The sequence below is a fragment of the Gouania willdenowi genome, chromosome 17 (genome assembly GCF_900634775.1).
Source record: "Gouania willdenowi chromosome 17, fGouWil2.1, whole genome shotgun sequence".
In the NCBI taxonomy this organism is placed as follows: Eukaryota; Metazoa; Chordata; class Actinopteri; order Blenniiformes; family Gobiesocidae; genus Gouania; species Gouania willdenowi.
Window position 1 is genome coordinate 24662500 of NC_041060.1, and position 25748 is coordinate 24688247.

The 25748-nt window shown below is 38.5% G+C and overlaps 1 protein-coding gene across 1 annotated transcript; it reads right to left on the reverse strand.

Moving 5' to 3' along the window:
• Nucleotides 1-1650: 1650 nt before the first annotated feature.
• On the reverse strand, nucleotides 1651-23904 carry LOC114478728 (PAX-interacting protein 1-like). Its single transcript, XM_028471916.1, is given in 29 exon segments — nucleotides 1651-1794; nucleotides 1889-1911; nucleotides 1913-1962; nucleotides 2757-2863; nucleotides 2866-2890; nucleotides 3362-3462; nucleotides 5477-5645; nucleotides 5734-5836; nucleotides 6522-6586; nucleotides 7730-7773; nucleotides 7969-8153; nucleotides 9124-9245; nucleotides 9316-9453; nucleotides 10862-10957; nucleotides 11050-11144; nucleotides 12857-12897; nucleotides 12899-13071; nucleotides 13073-13123; nucleotides 13125-13329; nucleotides 13404-13723; nucleotides 15045-15157; nucleotides 17595-18083; nucleotides 18405-18480; nucleotides 18584-18697; nucleotides 18766-18826; nucleotides 20220-20242; nucleotides 20244-20264; nucleotides 20341-20481; nucleotides 23821-23904. Coding segments are annotated over 29 exon segments (3345 nt in total). The 5' UTR covers nucleotides 23902-23904; the 3' UTR covers nucleotides 1651-1681.
• Between the last annotated feature and the right edge of the window lie 1844 nt (nucleotides 23905-25748).

Here is a 25748-nt window from a genome sequence, read left to right on the forward strand (position 1 = left end):
AAAGCACACTTACCCTGGAGTCATAAAATAAAAAAAAAAACAATAGATGGTGATGAAATGACAGAAATGTTTTTTCATTTTCAGAATATAGCTAGATTTTTTAACTTGTAAATAAAATGAATAATAAATAATCCAAACTTCATTTTCTTCTTCAAGGTTGCTCATAATAACACAATCACCAGTGGTTGAAAAACATCTCACAATGTTTGCTAAATTAGTCCAGCATTGCTCTGTCAGATACAGCAAACTAGTCACTACTCAACGGCGCATGTCTGGCTGTGTCACTGAGGGGGCGGGGCTGCCAAAGACCCTATGATCTCATTGACGCACGTGCTTGTTAGTGCTTCAGTTCGACTCGTGGTCGTGTTATCTTGTGACTGATTGCGACAGCTGTTCTAAAAGACAAACTAATGAACAGCTGTCATCTGAAGTGTCTTTATTGTGTTGTGATGCTATTAGTGTAAACACTGAGTGTGGCTTGTCATCAATTATCAGAGTGACCAGTTGAGCTGATACACCAACAGATAAACTGCTCTTTGTTTATTTTAGATTCTTTATTTCTCTCCTCCTCACTTGATTAACACTTCATTTCACCAATTAGGTTGATCCAAAGGCAGAAATATCAAGATTTTGCTCATGTATAAGTAGGGATATCCCAATACAACTTTTCACTTCCGATATGATACCAATATAATCATGAGTCCTGATTCATTACAAAGACTCAACTCTTTATTTAAATCATTCTTTAACCCACTAGCTGTAAATGAGAGGGCTGACGAGTGCTGTGAGATCAGGGCACGTTACGTGTTCTCTAGCGACGTTTTTCCGTTCATGTTGATTACAGAATGATCCTGTAAGCTGAAATAATTGATCCAGTATTTATTGTGTGGATGAAGTAAATCTGGAGACACAAAAGGAGGCGTTTCACACTGAAGGAGGTTTTTATTGTAAAACGCGGCAAACAGCAGCTGAAGCTTCACACATTCTACGTCAGATCTCATAATTTAAACAATCATCCACAAAAATAACATCAATTCATTTATTAACAGGTAACAAAAGCTAAAAAATGATTCCATTTCTGCACAGGATACAAACAGGAAGTCAGTGTCAGGGCTGAGCGTGTCCTGGACACTCGGCGTCAGGTGAATTTATACGTGTCAACGTTAAGGAACACAAAGATCACCGTTACTGCAGCTGCTGAAAGAGTCACATGTCCTTATTTTATTAGCTTAGGTTGGATTTATTAGCAATCAGAGAAGACACAGGATGGGATTGTTTTATATTACATTTATAATCAAATGACAACATTCTATGATGTAGACATTTAGTACATATGTATTTGTAACAATATTATGTTACCATAGAGACTTTTACTAATTACCATAGCAACCATATTTTAAAGTTACTATAGACACAACTTCATTAATTTTACCTTAACATCTACTCAATTTACAGTAGCATCTTAAGTTGTCATAGCAACAACTCCTCAAGATGCCGCAATGACTTTTGAAGTTACCATAGCAACTACGTCTGAATTATACTCACCTAGTATTTCCCCTATTTTAGCCTGAACATAGTGAGGATTTAAAAATCCAGCTTCTTGGAACAGGGACGTGACATGAGTTTAAAACTTCATGTGAAACATTCAGCTACAAACAGTGATATTAAAACCTCTTGTTACTCAAAAAATAAATGGCTTCATTAGTTTGTGGCTGATCTGCATTAAAGGATATGAGTCGTAGTCCAGCTTCTGCGTTAGAACTCCAGTCAGGACAAACTCTGCGTTGTGAACGTCTGAAAAACAGAGAGCAAGTGTGTGCGTGTCAGAGAAAACACATTTGTCTGTTAAACTAGTGCGAGAGAGTGTGTGTGTGTGTGTGTGTCTCACCGAGATTTTTCATGAAGTACTCCACACAAGTGGAGGTCGTTATCACAGGAAATCAATATAATCTCTGGAAGGTTCTGCAAACAGACAATGAACAGGGAGGTTTAAACACTAGGGATGTCCCGATACAACTTTTTCATTCCGATATGATATCAATATTGCAGCCTTGCGTATCGGACGATACCGACTTTGATCCAATATCAGCATGAATCATACATACTTTTATTACATTTTTTTCTTTAATAAAAAATTAATAATGACTTATTTTGTAGTGTGGAATGTTAAAGACTTGATCAAGTGATGTTACTCAAACAGAGAACAATCGTCAGCAACAGTAGATATGAGAAACTGACCCATTTATTATTAACCATTTGGTTATATACATTTTAACTTTCAACATAATATCTACAGTATTCTACAACTGAATAAAATGAAATAAATACATTTTTAAAAATTGTAAATTTGAATCCGATATCCCGTTTTCAGGCTGATATCGGATCGATATCGGATTGGGACACCCCCTAAAAACACACGAGGACGCATAGAGTGTCAAAATATTTACTTGTATTTGGGTTTATTAAGTAAATATCGCTTCAATACAATTAAATATCGAAGCCTACAACTAAAATGATTAAAAACAAATAAATAAACCAATAAAAATGGCTAAAATATATTTTATGTATTTTTGTTTATGTACATACATACCCGGTATGTAAAAGTATGTTCAAAATAGAAGTGTAGCAGTGAAAATAAATGGTTGCAAAGTGAAAAGATTGGGTGAAGTCTACCTCCCAACAGATAGTTACTAATAATCATCAATAATCTTTGGTTTGTTTCACTCAGTGCATGTAATGGTAGAGTGTTAGCAGACCTTGTTCTGTTTGTGCTCCATGATCTTTCTGTAGGACGGCTGTTTGGCTAGCAGCTTCCCTCCTGCACTCTCCAGGATGGCCTTCATGGTGCTGAGGCTTGGGCAGACCCAGGGGTGAGGTAGAAGTACTTCCCCTAAACACACACACACACACAGTCAGTGAAGAGCAGCTGACACTACAAACACAGGCTTTCACCAACATGCATTTTAACTTCAATAAAGTTGGGGAAATAAAGATCTATGGCACATCCAGTAAATGAACACAAAACAGAACGACAAATTCATCCATGAATAATGGGAAAAAATGACTTTATAAACAGTCATCCACTTTAATGTAAACAAAGATTTCCAGAAGAGAGACATTTAGAGTTTGTACATTTAGTCATTTCACTTTGACTAAATCTAGACTTCAATAAAACCAATGCAAAGAGGCTGGTGTCAAATTACAGACACCCAGCATTCATGTTAGCAGGTTCAGCATGCAATTTGCTCAAGGACTTTTAAATGACATTCATACAAGCACGAGGAGATGAAAACTAGATGGAAACAAAGAGTCATAGACTCCTTTAGAAACATCAGTACGTTACTGTGTGGGCGTGTCTGACCTTGAACAGTGGCGCACTGTGAGCTCGCTTTAACGACTCGTCCAAACTGAAGTTAAACTGTGTCTCTGCCTCGGTGTCCCTTAAAGGGTAGCTCAGCTCGTCTGTAACACACAAAGACACACATGTAAGTCAGCACTTCTCCACAACAGGGTCTCAAACTATGTCTGTTTGAGGGCCTAAAACTTCATGAAAGTCATTCAAACAAAAAAAGAATACAAGCTGCACCCTTAGACAAATCTTATTTCACATTTATTAATGTATCCATTAAATGCCTTAATTTGACCAGACTTCTGTTCACCGATTAAACCCAAAATAAAGGATGATGAATGTCCCACCCTCTGCTTTTTATTGGCTGATGTCAGTTTGTGCTAATCACTCACTTTAGAAGCTGAACTCTGGAGCTTTTTCTTAAGAGGTTCCCTATTGGCTTAGAGAAGGGCCAATCAGAGCATGCCTGTTGAGGTGCTTTAAGTCTGCCAGTGCATGGATGTTTGGTGTTGATTTAAGTGGCAACCATTTCAACTAGTGATCAAATTTAAACAGCCCAACACTTGGATCCACTTTTACAACATCTGCTGCAGCAACTAGCAAAACTAACTGGTTGTCCACCAGTTAACATGGTCACCACTTTTGTCTCAACACCAGGTTGTCAGTCGAGTGCTGCTGTGTTTGTAAATATTATGACTTACCTGGGATGGATGAATCATACAACATCAGGATTTTCTACTCAAAGCTGAAAAAACTGATTTGAGGATGTTAGCTTTAGCTCGAGGCTAAAATAAGCTAAGACACCAGGACAATATCACAATTGTAATAAAGTCTATTCTTATGTCCTACATCCTGTTTTGTCCTTAGCAGTGTGATTTATAAAGTGAGTCCATTTTTTTATTTGAAGGCTTAACGTATAAACATTTATTTTATAACAATGGGTGCTATATTGTAGCCGTTCCAATATTGCGCCCTCTGCTGGAGACATAAACAAGTGTTCACTGTAGTTCTATTTAGACTGCCAACTAGGCTTTACACAGAGCTGATCGGCTTTATATCGGATATTTTGCATTTTATGCAATTAATGTGATCAGCTGTAATGTCAATGCGCCGATCCGTTCAATGACGTCATTGTTGTGATGAAACTTTCTGTAAATACTCCCATTGCATTGTTTTATCCATCTCACTTACACTAGAAAGTTGTTTGCTTTATGACACGACTTTAAAGTATTTCACTCACATTTGTGCACTAATGTGAAAACCTATGCGCAAACGGCAAAAATGTCACTCGTTGGAGCGAAGCGGCTGAGCGCCGGACTTCTTCCCCAGTCTACAGTCTACTGGCTCTGAATGTGGGGACAGCGCTGCTGTTAGAGTGTGTGTGTGTGTGTGTGTGTGTGTGTGTGTGTGGTGTGTGTGTGTGTGTGTGGTGTGTGTGTGTGTAAAAGGGAGGTCCTAGAGTGGAGCGATGCGCTCCTATTTACTTTCGCTTTCATACTAGAGACTTCTGTCCATTTCAGGGTGATGGTGGACACAGACGCGTGTGTGTGAGTGCCCCACCCCCGCAGTGCACCTGTGAATACAGACTATAAGCAACAGCAGGTTTTGCGATGCCACAGTCAGTAGATATGTATTTGCTCCTAATGCTAATGCTAGTGGAGGCTTCACGTACAGTAGTCCAGGGTGGTCTGCCTCCACAGCTTCATCTCTTGTAGTCGACACAGCTGCTGTTCAGGGACTAAATTTAATGGTTTAGCTCACATTTACACTGCAATCGCATTTTTAAAGTGGAGCCATGACGCTCTTGTGCGTGCAATGTTATTTTCAGGTCCTGCATGGAAAGCTAACTCTTCCACTCCCTCACAGTCACAAGGATGCATTTAGGTCCTGAAACATGTTAACTTTTGATTTTCTGTGAATCTGTATCAGGTAGTACCAAAGGAATTTGGTCGTTACCTAAAAAAACAACCCGACTTCATATGATTGGTGATCGTTTTTTTAAACTCACTGATCGACGATCGGCCCAAAAATCCTGATCGTGTAAAGCCTAATGGCAACTGTGAATAAACGTGCACTAAGCTGTTGAACAGAACGAGTTGACCTCTGACCTCTGTTAGTAACACCTACCCACAAACTTCTGGCTCCTCCAGCTCTCCTCCAGCCACTCGGGGCTCACAATGTGTTTCACCACAGACATGGCAGTGAGAAACTTGACGGTGCGCGTCACCTTGTTGGCAACCAGGTGAGTAATTGTCTGGTTGCTGTCAGGGACTTCACCGCCTAATGCGTGCAACCTCTGCAGAGAGACACACACACACACACACACACACACACAAGGTCACACACGCTTGGCACAGAGGTCGCCTAATGGGCGCTTGGTGTACCTTAATGTACAGCTGGGCCTGGACTGGCTCAAAGCCTGTGAACAAGACTCGAGGAGTGCTCTCAGGAGGAAGCTTCTTACTGGGAGACGGAACCTCGTCCAGCCTGTCAGACACACGCACACACACAGATGAGGCTTCCACACACTTCAGGACAACAGAGAACTACGTCAGTGAGAAACAAAGCTATGTCAAATTGTTCTCTCCTTTTCATAAGTCTCTTTTCTTGTTCTCAACACACCAAGCAGAAATATTTTGTTGGCGTGGTGTGTGTTAATTTACTGCCACATGTGTGTGTGCTGAATAAATGGTGTGAACTGACACACCACGGTCACCAAAACCACTCAAACGGTTCAAATGTGTCCCCATCTTGTGTCTTTAGGAGGAAGATGTTACACTTTCAACATATTGAGGGCTTGTAATAAGTTGGTGTGGTGGTTCAACTAGTGATCATGTTATCTTGTGACTAATTATAAGGACATATGTTGTAAAAACTGTAAATGAATGCACAGCTGTCATCTGATATATTTTTATGTATTGAAATAAACAATAGTTCAGATTATTGTAAACACTGAATGACAGAATTAAAGCCTCACTTCTTCTTTAACGTGTCACCAGTTATACAGATCACCAGTTGAACTGAGACACCTACAGGTAAATTGTATTTTTTCCTTCTCAGAGATTTCACTGTGACATTTTCCTCCATCAGCTGAAAAACACATATACTTCACATATGTACATGTGCATACACAAAATGTGTTCTCTGCTTCCATCCACACTTCTCTACTCACCTGGCCTTCTTGTTTGGAGGATTGCTGGAGTCTGTGATTTTCTGTTTATGGAGAAGTTGGAGGTTCTACAAAACACACAAAAACAAAACCTTATTCTGATAACCTTCTATTGATCTTTTTTATGTTGATTACGGTTTGTTGATTTCTGCTGTGGTTATTATCCTCATTAGTTCTTTGCTGTTGGACTTTCACAAATGTTAAAGCAGAACTAAATAACTTGCTCTTAGTTCTCCCCTTAAAGGTCCCTTTGGTTATGTCACTGTCGTAAAAACTCCACACCCACCGCCTGCCCCACCCCACAGCTACATGTGCACCTTTGCTCTCCCAAGACAGCAGCAACCGATCACTGAAAAATCCTAATACAACAGCGACACCAATAGTGCTTTCACACATATACGTAGTCCCATGTGACCATGTGAACAGTATGAGGAAGAGAGACAAGTAAAATAAATGATGTGGAAGTAATTCGGAAGGGAGTGTGGAAATGTGTGTGATGTGTTTGTTTGTGTGCTGACAAAGTGGCTCTGAAAATGAATGAATAGATAGATAGATGGATGGATATTTGTGTGTGTGCTGCCTGATGGAGTTCTGGGTTGCAAGTGTGTGCCTGTTGCAGTAACGATAGTGAGTGTGATTGCTGTGTGTTGCTGCTGAGCTGTCCCTGCATGGAGTTGCTCCGTTCCTCAGACAAAGGTCTTCTCTGCTTTTTTTACTGGCTCCACCATGATATAAGTTTGAGAAAAGTGAATTTGTAGACAACCGTGTGCAGCCACGGGGCTCGCCATAATCTAGCATTAGTTTGTATTGGGCTGTCGTAAAGCAGTACGTCTTGACACAGAGTAGGAGGCAGGAAAGTTGCAAGTGCTGTTTTCTGGCCCCCCAATCACCCCATGATTGGATTTATTAAGGTGAAAAAGTTACTTAGTTCTGCTTTAAAGTACTTAGTAACCCTTTTAAAAACTGCTTTAATAGTTGTAGTAGGGCTGCTTTGTTCAGTGTTTTTATAAACTGATCACATGACATGAGTCAGTAATTAGTCATTGAGCTGTATTTTTTTTTTTGAACTGATGTAGAAAACATTATTTACCAAACTTTAAAATTAAAAAGGTGAGAAAGTTTCAGCATTTACCAGCTTTTCTTCATTGGCAGACAACATCTGACTCTACCTGTTCTACCTGGGAAGGTAAAGGATCGCTGGAAACACTTACCGCCAGCGCTTCAGGAGACACTTTGATCGGAGTCCTCCAGGCAGCTGCACAGAAAATGTCAACATGTTAGTCTTAACCCCACCCTCAGCAAAAAGCCACATAACAATAAAAACCAGCCACAGGAAGACTGTGAGAGGCTGCAGAGAAAGTCATCTCGACCTTGAACAAAAAACGCTCATGCCGTGGATCGTTTGTGTCGAACCGACACGCTGCGTATGGAGAGCGTGAGGCGTACGTACCCAGCAGGTTGTGGACCAGCTGTGGGTTTGGCACCAGAGGCTCAGGGTGTGTGTAAATGGAGTATCGGCTGTGTTGGATCTGCCTCAAGGCCTCAAAGTTTCCAAGCAGTACATCACAGAGCCACTGAGCGTTCACACAGGAAATCTTCCACTCTTTGGCCTTCTCATATTTCATACCGCTGGCTCTGGAGGAGGAGAAACTACATCAGGCACAATAAAGATTCTGTGATATAAACACACGGTTAAGTCCTGCCCCATTACCCTTTGACCCTGCTCAGCCAGTGCCTCTACGTGCTAAGCTAACCCAAACATGTGGGACTGGTTGGTTACTGGTACAGAGCTCCTTCACAGTCTCAGAGGAAGACAGCACATTTACTGTCTGCAATACGTGGAACACAAAGATTCATCTTCAAGCTTCCTTATCCCTCACTTGGAAAGATACACAACATGACAAACATTAAAATACACACGACAACAACAGAAATTTAGACTGCCAAAAAAAAGTCCAATATGCCATAGGACTTAAATTTAGTACACTACACACTACAAACAGCATGAGTAATGTTTATGCACATGTAGAGTTTCCAGCTACATTTATAGAGACACAGGTTAATATAACATAACATAGGTTTGAGCTGTTCAGACTTCTGGACTTGCTTGCTCACATATTTGTACCAAGATGTACATTTATGATGGCTAGGGATACACTGAAATGAGATTCTTGGCTGAAACCGAAAATGAGTAAACCAAGGCTGAAAACCAAAACACCAAAGGAAATGATTATGAAATGTATCTGTACCGTTGCATTTATGGTCATTACAATTGCATAAATGAATGTTAATGTTGAAAAAAAAAAAAAAAAAAAAAAAATATTATATATATATATATATATATGCATTTATTATTTCATTCATGGTGCAACATTTTGCGTCCATGTGTTTATGTCTTCTAAACACATCGACCCATCCGTTTAATGGAGAAAATGTGTGATTTTCCCCTAACACATGTTGGTGAGGGTATATTTCCTTTGATGTCACTATTTCCTTTTTCAGGAAGTTAATTTAATGATTTCCATCAGCTTTCCTTAATCACCAAAAATCAGAGGCCCAGAGGAGCTGTTCCCTCACCCACCGTAAAAAGCCATTATAATCTTACTCTTTGCAGATGAGCACGGTGTTACTACGACACAGGTATCCGGTGTATCGAGCTCCAGCCAGATAAATCATCAGTTTGAGGTCGTCCCTGTCAGCGTCCACAAAACCAGTGAGAGAAATGATCTGATGGGAAACAAACAGTAGAAGGTCACATACAGGAGAGTCAGCAGTGTGTGTTGTACACGTCACGTACGTGCTGGGAGCAGGGTTTGGCTCCCGGAGGGAAGGCGAACGGCAGATGCAGAGTTCGATGAGGCGGGACCATCCTCTTCTTCTTCAGCACCGTGTTGAGCCAGTGAGCAGTGACACAGCGTTTCCCCTCCCTCAGGGCCTTGAGAACACATCCCATTGGTCAGAGTCAACACATATGCACGATCAAATCAGCCCCATTCCTCATACTTCTATACAGTTTATATCCATCCACCTTTAACTCTACTGTGCTGCATTACTTACTAACTGAAGAGACAAAACACTAAAAATATGCAAGCGTTGTGCTACTGGACTGTTTTAGTTCTTCGCTTTTTCTCCTCCTTTGATTTAATAAATAACCTTAGAAATAGAAACTACTTTCTAAACATTTGTGCAAAACTGCTTGTACATTTTTTCAACACAGTTAAGCAGTAAGTGAAAATATTTATTTTCCATATTAAGCAGAACATAGTCAAGAATTATTTTACAGTATTTATAATAACAATAATTTATTTACTTTAATTCATGAGGTTATTAAAAGTAAATAAAATCTGAATAAATTAACATTTATGTCACGCTTTTCATTTATACTTCCCCTTTGACTTCATAACAATAATTAATTACATCATTTTGTAAGAAAGTAAAATTTTTATAAATGCTTTATTTGTTTAAACAAATATTTATAACAATTAATACTGAATAACAATATTTCAAAGGAAGAGTTTCAGTTTGAGAACTTTGCTCTCATTGTGTCTGAAATTTCTAACTTTAAAAGCCAATAAATTCACTGGTTGTACAGTACATTAATAAATGTATTTATCAATGTACGTTATTAATGGATTAACAAACTCCAGCATTTTTTTCTTTCAAGGTTTGCCATTGTCTTAGAAAAATACCAATCAGAAGACTGAGCCAATCAGGGCGATGCATTGATGTTTGGTGTTACGTTTTAAAAGGCAACAATTTTAACTGTTGATCAACATCCACTAGTTGAAATGAATAAAGACACTCAGAAGGATTGTTTAAAGGTCCAGTATGCAGTATGCAATTTTTCACCCATCTCCATTTGTTCAAAGAACCCCAACAACATAATATTTGAGGTTTATTTTCCCAAACTCACTGTTTTTTTTAGAGTTTTAGCCTCTGAAAAGTCACTTTCTGAGCACTTCTAAAAACGGGCTGTTTTGAGGCCTTCATGCATATTCATGAGTAGGCGTGTCTATAGACGCTGACTTCAAGCCTTGCTCTTGTGACGGAGATCAGTGAGCACCAAAGCTATTTTCTTTTTGCTATCCAAACACTATTATTTTTTTCAGCCAAAAAACTGCACATTACAGTAAAACACATGGCTATTTAAGCGGCTATTGTGGTTGTGAGTCCGTCTCAGCGCTTCAGTCTGTGTGTTTATAGGGTAGGAGGAGCCAGGATTGTCATAGTGAAAATCATCTAAAAAGGCCTGGCTGTACGGGGTTGGCTGCTCTGAAAATGGCTGGCAGTGAATGAGTTAACCAAAGGAAGATAAAGGTGCTCACGGGCTGTAGCTGCCTTACCTGCACATACATGTTGCTGACTTGGCTCTCACACAGCAGGTGTGTGCAGCGGTTACTCAGTGTAGAGTCCACTGCACCTCCACAAGCCTGGATGACCTGCAGGGAGGACAGTTATTGAGCGTCTTTAATTATTTGTCGATGCTGTTTTAAAGGCAAAGTTTGTCTTTAAACCACAGAAGAAGTCTTACCCTCTTCCACGTGGCCAGGAGCTGTTTGTCCGCCATCTGCTCTGGATAATCAGCCACAGCAAACACACAGCCCAGCAGGAAGCCGTCCTGTGGTACTGAGAGGATGTAAGGAGAGCCAGTTAGGCTCTGAACTAAACAACAAGGGCTGAGAATAGTGATGCAACAACTCAACGGTCTCATAAACTATCATAATAAACTAGTATAGTTGATACTTATGTATACTTTTCAAACATGGGACTCCTTAGAAACAACATGAACTATTCACAGCTTCCAAATCATTGCTGCTTTAAAATGATCAAAAAGAGGTAGGCTGGAATAAATGGGATTATCTAATCACAGAATCAATAATCTGTGTATTGTATGTCGACATCTGTCTCCTTGCATGGTATAGATGTACAAAGGATAGATCTGTTCCTGTCAGAGTGAAATGACAAAATATCAAAGTAAAGTGTAATATTTTGAGGTAGCGTGCACCAGTGTTGGGAACGTTACTTTAGTAATTAGTTATAGACATTCACTACTTGTTCCAAAAAGTAACTGAGTTAGTAACTGATTTACTCTATAATAAAAGTAACTCATTACCACGGAAAGTAACTATTTGTGTTACTGTTAAAAAAAAGTTGCTATATGTCAAAGAATTCAGATTTTTTTAGATGCGTGTCGTCGTGAGGTGCTTCATTAAATTTGAGTTGCTTACAACAGATGTCGACAAAGTCTTCACTACGGGATATAATGAACACTTCACATGTACGTTCTTGCCTTTGACCACAATTAATTTAAAGTAGTGTTTGTTTCGTCACCTTAAAAATGCCAACCATCTCTGCTGCTTCATCAAATCTGTTGTGATTGTGTGTGTGGTGCGTGTGATGGCACGTGTAACATGACGCCGCCTTAGCCAATCATAATCGCTCATCTTGTTTCTAACCCACCTCCTAAATGATATGAAGCCAGGGGTGCTCTCGGTTAAGTTTGTTCAATCAATGACTGTAACGCACCGCATTTAACGTTCAGTAATTTTAACGGCGTTGTAACGGAGTAAAAAGTAATTAGTTAGATTAACCAGTTACTGAAAAAAAATGCTGTTACCTAACGCCGTTATTTTAAACGCCGTTATTCCAAACACTGGCGTGCACCAGGGTTGGGGTCAATTATAATTGTAATCATGTAATTCATAATTATACAGATGATGAAATTATAATTGTAATTGAAAGAATCTGTCGCTGTTGTAATCTTAATTGAGTTCAGATAATTGACTTTGTAATTGTAATTGACAGTTTTTATAGAATTTTCATGCCAATATCATTAAACACAAACTTGTGGAACCATGTTAAAGATTTATGGCTTACACATGCGTAGTTAACAATTATTAAAATGTGTTTTCCCCTACCTGTCAGTTCTCTCAAGGATCATTTTACAATTTACTGACAGAAAAAGGCTCAGACACCTGCACCAAAAATATGAATATATAATGTTTTCATTGATTAGGAAGCCTAACAAGGTAACTAAGAGATGAAAAACAATGAGATGATAGATAATATAAGATTTAAAACATGGGTCAAAACTGACCCATTGTCATAAGAGGTTTTTTTCAGGCTCAGAAATTATGATTAATTGAATTTGAACTTTAGGAATTGAGAGCGTAATTGTAATTGACTTCCAGAATTAAAATAATATTTGTAATTTTAATTGTAATTGGAATATGGATAATTGAAAACAAAATGTTAAATGCCAACAAACCCTGGTGTGCACATAGCAGAATGGTGATTATGACTGTTTTCAAATGTTGACCTGTAAGTCTGATACTCACGCTCTTGTCCTGGCTCGTGTCCAAACAGCTGGGAAACCTGTTTGCACCTGCGGCTGCAGCGTGGTCATTGGTGGTGGCTGCTGCGTTTGATTCTGCACGGCCTGCTGCTGATTGTGCAGATGCTGCTTCTGCATCTGTTGCATGTGCTGCTGCTGCAGGAAGTGCTGCTGCTGTAAGTGCTGTTGGTGCAACTGCTGCTGATTGAGCTGCTGCTGGTTCTGCTTGCTGCTGTTGCTGTTGCTGCTGCTGCTGCTGTTGCTGTAACAATCTGCATGCGCTGCTGCTGAAACTGTTGGAGCTGCTGCTGCAGCACCTGCTGCTGCTGAAGCTGCTGCAGGCCTGGTCGTAAAGGTTGCTGCTGCGGCCGCAGCTGCTGCTGGGGGAAACCGTGCTGCTGCTGCTGCTGAGGAAACATCTGCTGCTGGTGCACAAACTGCTGCTGCTGTTGTTGTTGTTGTTGTTGTTGTTGTTGCCTGTGTTGCTGTTGTTGTTGCTGTTGTTGTTGCTGTTGTTGTTGTTGTTGTTGCTGTTGTTGCTGTTGTGTGACATCTGAGGAAACGCTTGTTGATGTGCGACCTGCTGTGGTTGATGTTGCTGTTGAGTTTGCAACTGCATCATTTGATGCTGTGGTTGAAGGTGCATGATCGGATGTTGTTGCTGCTGTAACTGTTGGTGCTGCTGTTGAGGAAGCCGGTGCGCTTGGTGCTGCTGCTGCAGCATTTGTTGCTGCTGCACACTGAGCGGTGGCCCCACTAGCTTGGTCTGGTTGAAGAGAAGAGCATTGGTGCTGTTGACGGGTTGAGCGTGGCTCTGATTGGTGTGCTGATCCACGGCTTTGCCTGATTCCCTGTGAAAATTCTGGATTATCTGTGGAGGAGAAGAAAGTTTGAGTGAACTAAGGGTGTGCCAAAATATCGATACGGCGATATATATCGCAAGGTTTCCTCTAGCGGTACGTTATTGATTCACTGGCGCCAAATATCAATATTTTATTTATTTATTTTTTTACTTATTACACAAGTGAAGTATAGGGCCCAATAAAATCCACGTTAACGAAATCAAATGGACAGAATCAAATGGACAGAATCAAATGGACAGAATCAAATGGACAGAATCAAATGGACAGAATCAAATGGCAGCGGCACTCTGAGCATCTTCACCTGCTCAGAGTGTGTTAACATCTCATCAGAGCTACAGAAGATCCGTGGGAAAAGTTGCGTGTTGTTGTGGACGAGACGATCGATGCCAGGGTAATGCACTGACTGAAATGTTTATTTTTATATGCAGTGAAATTTTCCAGTTTTCATATAACAAGTTCATTCTGCTTGTTAAGCATCACTGATATGTTTTAATGTTTACTGAGAAGTTGATATTACTAACCCTGAAATTACTATTTTCTGTATCCATTTTTAAAGTTAATTTGCACAAACATCATTACAATATTTGGTGAAACATTATATTGTATCAGTCTTCCCTTAAAGCTAAGCTTCACAAACTGTGTTTCAAAGTTCTGTGTTCAGGATTTAATGGGCGAGTCAGAAATCAGGACTGCGTTACGGAAGGAGCCCTCATTAGCATAAACGCGCCCCTTCTGCTGAAGCACACCAAAGTTCCGCGGCCTATAGCGGGAGCAATTCGCCCGCTAGCCAAAAACAAACCCCATATTTGAACTCAAGGGAATAAAACGCATCCGCTGGTGCCACATTTTCCATGAAAGAAGTGTTTGTTTTTCCATGATTTTGAGACCTAATTTTCTATACTACTTTTTTTTTCCATCTTTCAAATTTGGCTCAGTGGTCAATGACACATGTTTCTGTGGTGTGACAAACTCATAACACAAATTTGTTTCTGCTTTACAGGGACATTAACTCCTATTACGACAGACTAGGCCTTTAACTCAGAATATTCAATTGTTTCCAGTTAGGATTACACTGGTTGATGAAACTGTGTATAATGTGGCCCCTAAAGTACAATGACTTTGACACTCCTTGTTTACAGAGCTTCAAGTGAACCAATCTGGTGCTCCCTGGTCTCATTTAGAGCTGATGAATGAAATGCAGCTAAAGATCTTTTTAACATTTGCCTTCCTTTGTATAATTCTCTTAATATTTATGGTTAATCTATTCTTGGCATTAAAACTGGCATGACGTTAGAAATCTACAGCTTGATCTACGACAGTGAAACTCACGTGTGTCACGTTGGTGGGCCGGCCAGTTGGCTGCATGTCCGAGTTGTTGGTGATGTTACGGAGCGTTCTCACTGCCGGACTCCACCCAGGAATCCCCTCCTGCCCTACAACACCTGATGAGAGCGGAGAAGGAGAGATTCGATCAAGAAAACAAAAGTTAAGACTTTATTCGTCCCGTGATGAGGGAAACCAGACCTGAGCGGAGCAGGAAAATGAAAGAAAACGGTGAAAGAGCAACATTGACATATTGTTGTGCACGGCTGACTGACAGACGGTTTAGTTGTGTTTTCTTACCATCAGAATAACTCATTAAAATACAGCAAACTCACAGACACACACAGTCACCATGAAAATATAGGAGCTGTTACTGTCTTCATAATTGATTTTACCACACCAGTATTCATGTTTGGATTAGGGCTCAGCACCAAAGATCATCTCTCCATGTTTGTTTCCCAGTAAAACTTTACAAAAGCGCAAAGACAACGCGTCCACTTAGTCGACGTACATTTTTTGCATCAATGTGTTATCTTATATACATATAGGTTGTCCAATGTCCTACGCCAGTCCAGTGGTGTTGGTAATGTAGGGCTGGGCGGTACACCGGTTCATACCGAATACCAGTATATATTTTTGTTATGACATGAATTTTTAATATGGTGTCGTACCGGTGTATTCGATTACACAACTTTTGGAAGGCTACGCTGCTCCTCGTTTCAGACCAGACCCTTTTCAACGTTGCACTTCTAAATAGGAAGGTAAACAGTAGCGCTCTGGTGTTAGTTGTGGTGTAAATCATACGTGTAAATGGAACAGAAAGACACAGTTGAAAGCTCTGAAGCTGCATGTGAGCACGTGCCTGCTCATGCCTCTGCTATAGGAGAACAACTCACGGACACAGAGGCATGGTTAGCTTAGCGTGTCGGCAGTAATACACAAAAAAAGAGAGCAAAGGATCACAGTTTGTAATTCCTATAATGCGGAAATAAGTTCTGGTGAAACTACAAACAAAACGCTACCTTATTCACCATAAGAACCACCACACCACTAAGTACGCCAGCATTTAAAGCAAGAAATCAAACTAATGCTGAAGCTAAGCTAGCACGGCAAGAGCCATTGGGCTGCTGTTGCAAACCTGTATTACTACTAGTGTGGAATATTCTACAATATTCACTCACCATGACAGTAAAATAAACCATTCTAAGTCAATCTACTGCAGTAATTCATCTCTCAACCAGTAGAAAATGCTGTGAACACCTGATTATGCATAAAAAAAAAAATACTGTGACATACATTTTTGGTCATATCGCCCAGCCCGATGGTAATGCAACGCAAATCTAGCCGCTAAGCTCAGAAGCACAACTTCCAAAATAATTTAACTAGTATCATATATTGGTATTGATATTACAAATTTAATTAAAAAATATAATTCTAAATAATATTTTTGGAAGTTGAGCCTCTGAGTAGTATATTAAAATAAATATATGCATGGTGTGGACTGATTTGCTACTGTGAATATTCATGTGTTTTTTCTTTCGCCTCTTTACAAAAATGGAGACAGCAGTGTTGACGATTTTTTAAAAGAAAAAAAAAAAGACTTTTGCGGACCCCAGGAGGATATTTTGAATATGCTTTCTGTGCATGTTTAAATAAAGAAATGTTCAATAAATGTTGAAATGTTAACAAGAGATGGTTAGAGATCCTTATTGAATGACTAATAGCATTGATCAAGTGATGTTAAATAATCATTACCTGAAAAAATAATCATTAGGGACAGCTCTAGCAGGGTGTTGTACACTGCTCAGAGTGCTGCTCAATGCTAACTTGCTAGCTGCAAACTGCGGAACGGACTTCCTGAACGGGGTCATTGAAATACGTCACTGTTCTGAAGTTAGCAGCCAGCTAGCGGACTAGTCAGCAGGAATCACCTGTGGAGTCCTTTCAGCAGACAACATTAAAGCACAGACATAACTCATAGATTGGAAATTTCTAGATCTGTGAATCACATTGGTATCAGAACCCGATGCCAACACTGAAGCGGATTTCCAGCCGCTTCTTGTGAGCACAAAAAAATGTAAGGTCCTAAAAACATATTTCCTTCAAAAGCACCTTCATTGTGACTGCCATGTGTCCTTGTACTTTCATTTAGAAATGTCTTGATCCGATATCGGTCCAATATCAGCCTGAAAACAAATATCGGATTCAAATTTTTTTATTTCTTTTTTTTAATTCAATTATAGAATACTGTAGATATTATGTTGAAGGTTAAAATGTATGTAACCAATTGGTTAATAATAAATGAGTCAGTTTTTCTCAGACCTACTTTTGCTGACTATTGTTCTCTGTTTGAGTAACATCACTTGATCAAACCTTTTCTAACATTCCACAAACAAAATAAGTAATTACTATTCTTTTTATTAAAGAAAAAAACAACAACAAAAAATAGTAATAAAAAAAGTTTGTATCGGGACATCCTACTTTCATTTATTTTACGATACATTTTGTGTTTCGTGTGTGTCTGTGCGCATGTGTGTCTCTGCTGTGCTCACTGACCTGGCTGAGCTGAGTGACCGACAGCAGCAGCAGATCGAGCCTCGGTCATGGCCGCTCCGCTGCCTGGAACAGGAGGAACGCTGGCACACAGGTTGATCAGCCCGCTGCTGTTGGACTCTTTCATTCCCACGGGGCCGACCCGCCGTCTCACTGCTCTGTTCGGAGCAGTGGAAGTGACCACCCTCTGCTGGTGTCCAGTTGAGTTTTGTCCGTCCTTTTCTGTGGAAAAGTCATCGTCGGAGTCGTCAAACATGCGCTCACTCCGACGCTCCGGTTTGCGAGGCGAGGAAGTTGGGGAGATGGAGTTCAGTCGTTTGGGTCCAGGACGCCGGCGAGGGCTGGATTCCTCACTGGAGGAGCCGCCGCTGGACCGTCGAGGGCTGGAGCTTCCATCGGAGCGCTGGTCGAAAGACTCATCCTCGCTCTCCTCCTCTGGTTCTATGAAGGTGAGTCTGGGATGGTAGAGCGACTCGTCCTTCTTGCTTTTGTCTGGGAACAGTTTCAAATTAATAAATATTTATTTATTTTTTACAAATGAGACACAATTACTTTGTTCTGGTGGAAATCTTCAAAATAGAATTAATTAAAAACTTAAAAAAACATTTCCTGCAAATTCTCTCTAGAACCTGACAATACGAACTGACAAGATTTAGTTTTTGTTATTCCCACAAAGAAAGAAAGCAAAAAGCAAGAGAACTGTGGATAGCATTAAGGCAAGACAAGGAAATGTATTTGTATAGCGCATTTCATACACAAGGCAACTCAATGTGCTTTACATGATAAAACATTCAACAGCTTAAAATCAAAGACCTTTGACAGAATCCGTTATCCAGTCCAAGGTGACGATCTTGATGCTCGGGTGTTTCTGCGCGCACTCGAACTTGGCCTGTATGACAAAACATCACAAGGCATAAGAAGCCAGCTCTGAATTCACATTCTGCCTTAACAAACACAACATAACCACCGCCACAACAGACAGCAGCACTGACCCCCTTAGGCTCCTTCACCACCAGGTGAGTGACCTTCTTGTTGAGGTTGAGTTGACATTCGCCTCCGTAAAAAGGTGATCGGTAAGCCCACAACGATATGAGATCGTCTGGCAACTGTAGATGAACAGACAACACTGATCAATAAGAAAGGATTCTCTCTCCCACACCACACACACTTACACTGGCAGGCAGGCCGTCACACCAAAGAAGATCTGTCCTGATTCTGGTGAGAAACCAGTGACTCTGAGCAGCTGCTGGTTATGGATTACAATGATGATTGAACCAATACTGACTTTTACATCCTTACATGTACAGTATGTATCTTAATTAAAATAACACATGTCATTAGTAAGTATAAGAATTAAGAGCAAAAATTTTACCTAGGGCAGCAATAATATATAATGTTTATAATGGTATAAAATATGAATACTTAAACATAATAAAAGGTATATATTGTGATAGAGAATATTTCTCATACATATATACATATATGTATATACATGTTAATTTTAATTGATGAAATTTGTGTTGTCAATATGAAATAGTATAATATTAATATTATGTACACGTCATGTACATTCATGTATGTATGTGTACAGTATATATGTGTGTGTATCTATGTAATATGTGATATGTGCATGTATGAACTGTAAATATAAAACTTGTGTAGAATATATATTAAATATGTATTGTAAAAACAGTAACATAAGTTTGTGTGTGGTTATAATCTAGCGCAGTGATTCTCAACTGGTGGGTCGGGACCTAGAAGTGGGTCGCGGACCTGTACTAGGTGAGTCGTGGAAACTGCTGGTAAAAAATAAATAAATAGCCTGCTTAATGTCTCTCATGTTGGACTTGTCTTTTATTTTGAAAGAAACTTTTTTTTTTGACAGGCATGCTGTGAAATGAATGTTACACAGGAAAATACGTAGATTTATGTTTTAGAAAAGATTACATATATGTTTGTTTTCAACAGCTATTTTTGAAAAATTATATTTGGTTGGTTGAATTCTCAAAAAAAAAAAAAAAAAAAGTGGGTCGCGATTTAATGACTGTGGCAAAATATGGGTCCCAGGGTGAAACCAATCGAGAACCCCTGATCCAGAGAGCCTTGTTATGTTGTGATGCGGTAGGTATATATAGGCTTTTGCTTCAACCTACACCCTTTCGGCTAAAGAATTAAGATAATTGAATGTTGTTTTTCTTTTTCTGAAGACTGCTGAAATTAAATTCTAATTCAATTTAATTTAATTTAATTTAATTTAATGAAATCCTCGAGAGGACCATTGAGGTGTTTTTGTTTATTTTATTTTTTTTTTACCAACAATGTATTTTGATGCTGGAGCATTTACACCTGGCGAGGTAGAGATTAGAGGCGAGGTAACAAATAACATAAGTGTGATTAAATCCGTGGCCAGATAATGAAATATGAAGCTGGTCACTGTAGGGCTCTGTTATGGTGGTCTGAGCTTAGGAACCAGATTCCATACATCCTGCACTCTTTCTGCAATGACACTATAAACGCGCCTACAGTTGCGTATATATACGGTTATATATTAAAACGAGCCTCCCTCAATCAGTATTAATGTTGGTTAACAGTTATTCCAAGGATTTGGACTCAGTGGTGAAAGGATACGGTAACAGATCTCCACATCGGACGGGAGAGGATCACCAAGGACGGCTGCAGAAGAAAGAAGACATGAATTAACTCTTGGTCATTTCTCAGCCTTTCTGAAGTTTGTGAAACCCACACAAACCTTACCCTTCACAACGGGCAGATCAAACACCTCTCTGGACTCGCCCACCTCTGGGTTGTCACCATCCTCTGCAATGATGTGAGTGGCAAGAGCATTGTAGGAAACTTCCTTTCCTTTTCCTGATTTCAACAGCTGCACCACCTGCAAACAGGAAATAAATAAGATACCACAGTTAATCACTCAAGTTATTAAGTAATAATTAAACGGTTCATAAGATATCATGTGATCTAATAAAAGATGCAATATTGTGACTGATAACATATTTTAGGCTGCTATTGATTTGTCTCGGATTGTTACAGTTTTTTAGACACAAACACTGGTATTTGAGACACAATGACCACAACATTGTAACTCATGCACCCAGGCCCTGAACCAATTTCTGCTACGCAACAAGTACCTGCTTTACATTTCCAGTGGTAAAACACGCCTTTTTCACCAGGGCGTCATCGCGACAGGATGAGCATGTGCAGAACAACCGAAAATTTAACGTATACAAGATCGAGGAATTCAAATCAGAATAAGCCAGCCACTTAATTCAGATTTAAGTTTAATTAGGAATGGCCATTTTCATTCAGAGTAAGGTGTTTATGAGGTCAGTTTAAAGGGGATTTAATTTTTATTCTGAATTAAAGGGAAATTAAAGCTCTCAAGTAAATGTAGCCACTGAACAAAAAAAAGGCACAAGTCATAATGATGAATGGAGAAGTGTTTTCCATTCCTCATAGTAATGCTGAACGATTAACCTTAATTGCATCGATATTGAGGTTTTCACCACTGCGATAACGTAACCTCAGATGTTGAGGTTTTTTCGTTCATCTCCATCATTTGAGTGATATATATGTTCACTAGGGATGTAACGATTAATCGCAAGGCAGTTAAAAATCGATTAATAGGTATCACGGTTGATATCGATTTTCTGAAAATTGAATCGCAGTACTTTTCTTAACCAGCAGAGGGCGCTATCCACAAGTGTAGGCGGCGGGCGGAGTCTGCTAATACTTTCTTTCTGGCTGCCTTCTACTCTTAAATATGTTAATAAATGATTAATTACCCCTTTAGCACCGACAGATAATCTGTAATATTACTTGAATTCTTGTAAAAGTCACGTTTTTCTGTTAGCTCTGTCTGCTAGCATAGCTTCTCTTCTTCACTGCAAGATATATGCATGCCAACCGACCACTGTGTTAACCAGTTGCCCTCTGCTGGTTCAAACAAATATGACGTAAATCAGTGTAATCACGTTTTTTTTTTTAAAAGTCCAATTGTTAAGGCACAAAATACATTTTCAGTTGCACTTTTAAAAAGAAAAATAACTATTATGTAGTTTTGCATTGTTTATTATAGAACCAGAATTTAAATTAATAGGCTTCATTTTCATTTGTATTATTCCTTTATTTATTCATTCAAGATTTATTTTTAGTTAAATTGCATTGTTTTGAATAGTTTATCAAGGAATTCTTTTGACAATGAAAAATAAAAGGAAAATAGTACAGTATTTTCTAGTTTTTTTTCCCAAAAAAAAAAAAATTTGTCTACAGTCCCATTTTGTAAAATAAATCGCGAGAGAATCGTATCGTGAACCCAGTATCGTGAATCGAATCGTATCGGGAGTTGAGTGAATCGTTACATCCCTAATGTTCACCAATCATAATTGCAGAGAACCGCCTTCCTGGGCTGCTGGCCAATCACAGATGTTACAGGACACACGCTTGTATGCTCTAACAACTACACTAGGGCCCTATACAGTCTACGCTAATGGAATCACGGAATCAACCAATGAAAACGGAATCTACTGTTCAACACGGAAATGGACAGAATCTGGTTTAAACGCCATCACCGTGAGGGAAAGGACGCTTTTTTATGCGGAAATGTCCTTCCCACTCTCATCCCGGCCACTTCAAACACCACCTAAACCACCCGAAACAACTGGCAAAAACTATGCCAATCATCACTAACTCCGAAATCAGAGCCGACCAGTGCCCGCTTAACTTTAACGTGTCTATAAAGCTCCGTCCGTTTCTCATGTGGCGCTGCTGTGCGCCGTGAAAACATAATCAGCTTCACCTGCTCAGAGCGTTTAAACATCTCATCAGAGCTACAGAAGATCTGTGGATAAAGTTGTTCTGTTGTTGTGGACGAGACCATTGATACCAAGGATTGTAGAGTATTAAAATATGTAGATAATGATAACTTCTGATACTGTAAAATATTCTGGCCCCTATTGGTGAAAAAACACTTCATACACGTGATGTGTCTTGCACATTTATTTTTGTTTAATCATTACGTTCTAGAATGATGTCATCAGGATCATTTAACATAGTTTAATTTAATAAGTTGATCAAAACTTAATCAATAAACCTAATCAGATTTCAGTAAACCATACAGTCAGAATAATCCTTGTCGCTTACAACTTATATCTACCATTTCATTGTATCTTACTTTATTTTTGACATACATTTTTGTTTAATTATGGTTTTTTTAGTATTAGTGTTAATTTGTTTCCTCACAGAGTTAAAACTAATATTTTCTAAGAAAAAAAGTAATATTTCTAAAAAATTAATTTTAAAAAAAAAGGAATTTTAAAAAATTGATGATGGGAAAAACAGAATGAAATATTTTTGAAAACTTGTAAATCAAATTCGACAATAGCAATATCTGTCAGAAAAATCCCAATTAGGTTTTGTGTCACAATCGTGCAGGCCCTACCTCATAGTGTTTTACATGAGCACATCTGTGTTCAACTATTAAAGTTATTATATGATGGTTGTGTGCTGTCATTTTTTAAAAACTAAAACACAATCTGAATGCAATAAAATATCATTGTTTTGAATTGCAAAGTTTAATTTTGGCAGGAGAATTGAGAGTTTTGGACATTATGTGTTTATTTTAAATTTATTGTTACTTATTAGGTCTGAGAGTATGAGGCATGCTTTCAGAAAATGTGCATAAACAATCGAGAAAAACTGTAAATGACCATCCACAGCAAGAAGGTCCTGGGTTCAAAGCCCTGGGGTGGACAAGTTGTATGTATGGCTATCTGAAATGATTCAGTTACCCTCTTTACCATCAATAATCAGAGCTAACTCTCAGATAACTGGAGGAAGAAATAAAAACGTCTTAAAGTCTATACTAATTCCTATTTTTAACGTAACTTCTCTTATTGTGGGCTGTTTAGTCACACGGTGAAATATGGTCACAGATTCTGACAGGTTACACATTTCAATACAACACTGAAGGGAATGGATGAACCGTAAACTGGAGGCAGGCTAGCTTAGTGCTAACCACTCTCAGCCTTGCCTCAGTCAAAGTAACAGAAGGATAAACACATATAAACTCTCGGTTTGCAGAAAAATATCAGCAGTGAGTCCTGGAGACGCACTGAAGCAGTGGCCGTGCAGCACCCTGATGTTTACAGTCTGTACGAACCGCACACTTAGCATGCTACAAACGTTAGCCGGAAAAGCTAACGTCCAGTCTCACCTTTGGATCGATGTCCCCGACTACGTAGAATTTGACATCCTTAAAGAGTTCATCAGATGCCCGGCCTTCCTCGTCAGACATAATAGTGGGCTTGTGTTCATAGAAACATTAGTTTACAAGCAGCTCCACTGTAGAAGAGGGCAGAGTGTCACTCAAAGCTCAGTGGGTTACCAGAGGTTACGTAGCGCCAAACCGCTGAGCGGCGCGCGCTCCGGTCTGTTACCATCCTCATACATTTTAGGGGTGGTGTACATTTCCTCAAAGTTTTTATTTTTTAAAACCTCTTTTCAAACCAACTATTATGAAATAGATACAAGCATTGTAACACTCTTCAATACTTCTAATAAAGTGAGTTTGATTTAAAATATTTGCATACGGATTAATGACCCCTAAAGCAGGGTCCTAAACCGCGCGTTTTTGCACCTTCGTTGTGGCTTCCGGAATCTGTGACGAAAGCAAAATGTCAACAATAGTTTTTGTTGTTGTTGACATTTGTTGTCAAATTATTTTTTTAAAGAATAATGATTATTGATTTTTTTTAAAAGTTATTTTATGATTCATGATTTAATATGAATATGCATATGAATATGAATATTGTTATGCTTTACTTTAGAAAGCCATTAAAAGTGGGTTGCAAAAAAAACGAACAAACCAAAAAAAAAAACTATATTTATAGTAATTTTATTTCTCACATTTTTTGTTTTAGTGCATTTATAAAACAGGTAATGGTACATTTTTCTGTGTAGTTTTACTGTGTTTAACCCGTAATTATTTATTTTCCCCACTCTTTTGCAGGTTGTCAATAAAAAAAATAAAAATAAAAATTTTAATTTAAAAAAAAACAAGCTCTTAAATATTATTATTTTTTTGACTAAAATTGTAAAAGTAAATATTTTCCTGTCCAGCCCATTTAGTTTTCTAGTGACCTATAAAAATAAAATAAAAATAAAACCATTTGTATATGTATGAAATTAATTATTAACTGAATAAAGCAAAAATAAAAATAAATTATATTTGTATTTTTCTTTTTATTTACACTTATTAATCAATCTATATTTAAATTTTGGATTATTTTTTTATTATTGCAATATTTTTTGCATTTGTTTATTTAAAGATGTATTTATATTTGTATTTATATTCTAACTTTTGTATCTCATTTGGGGGGCCTGGAGTTTAAATGGGGTCACCTAAAATGTCTAGTGATTGATTTAAAAAAATAAAAAAAATAATTTGCAAATTAAATCTTAAACAATGGTTTTCTATACTTTCACTTTGTCAAATAGACAATAATAATAATAATAATAATAATAATAATAATAATAATAATATAATACAATGCCAGTATAAAAATGTCTTAGCTGGCACAACTGTTACTAATACTGGCAACTCTGCATTTGTAACAAAGTATATCAAACTTGATCTAAAACTATACTTCTAGAAAAAAAAAAATGTCTTTAGGGTTGCGAGAAATTCTTGATATTGAAATGGGTTCACGATCCAAAAAAGGTTGGGAACCTCTGCATTAGGTATGACCGTATTCTAGGCTTACGTTCAAGGTTTTTGAAACCATTGTGGTTTGTACCATAAAAACAGCTATTTAATGTCTGCTTAAACAAAAGATGCACTTAGTATTACATTTGATTAGTTCTTTAGTGTTTGTTAATATACCTCATGATGTCAAAATGTTGCAGAAATGTGTTTTTGTTAATAATGTAGGGTGTTGTGTAGATTTGTTTTTGTCAAATAAAAACACTTGTATTGATGAATGGGAGCTGAATCAATAAACTCAGACAACACCACAATTGGTATTAAATTGTATTAAAGTGCTGTCAACATGTAGATTGTGTGTCAGTGTTTTCTTATTTTACAAATACGAAGATAAAAATTATGTTGGAGGGTTTTTTTTTTTATGCTAATCAGTGTTGGGA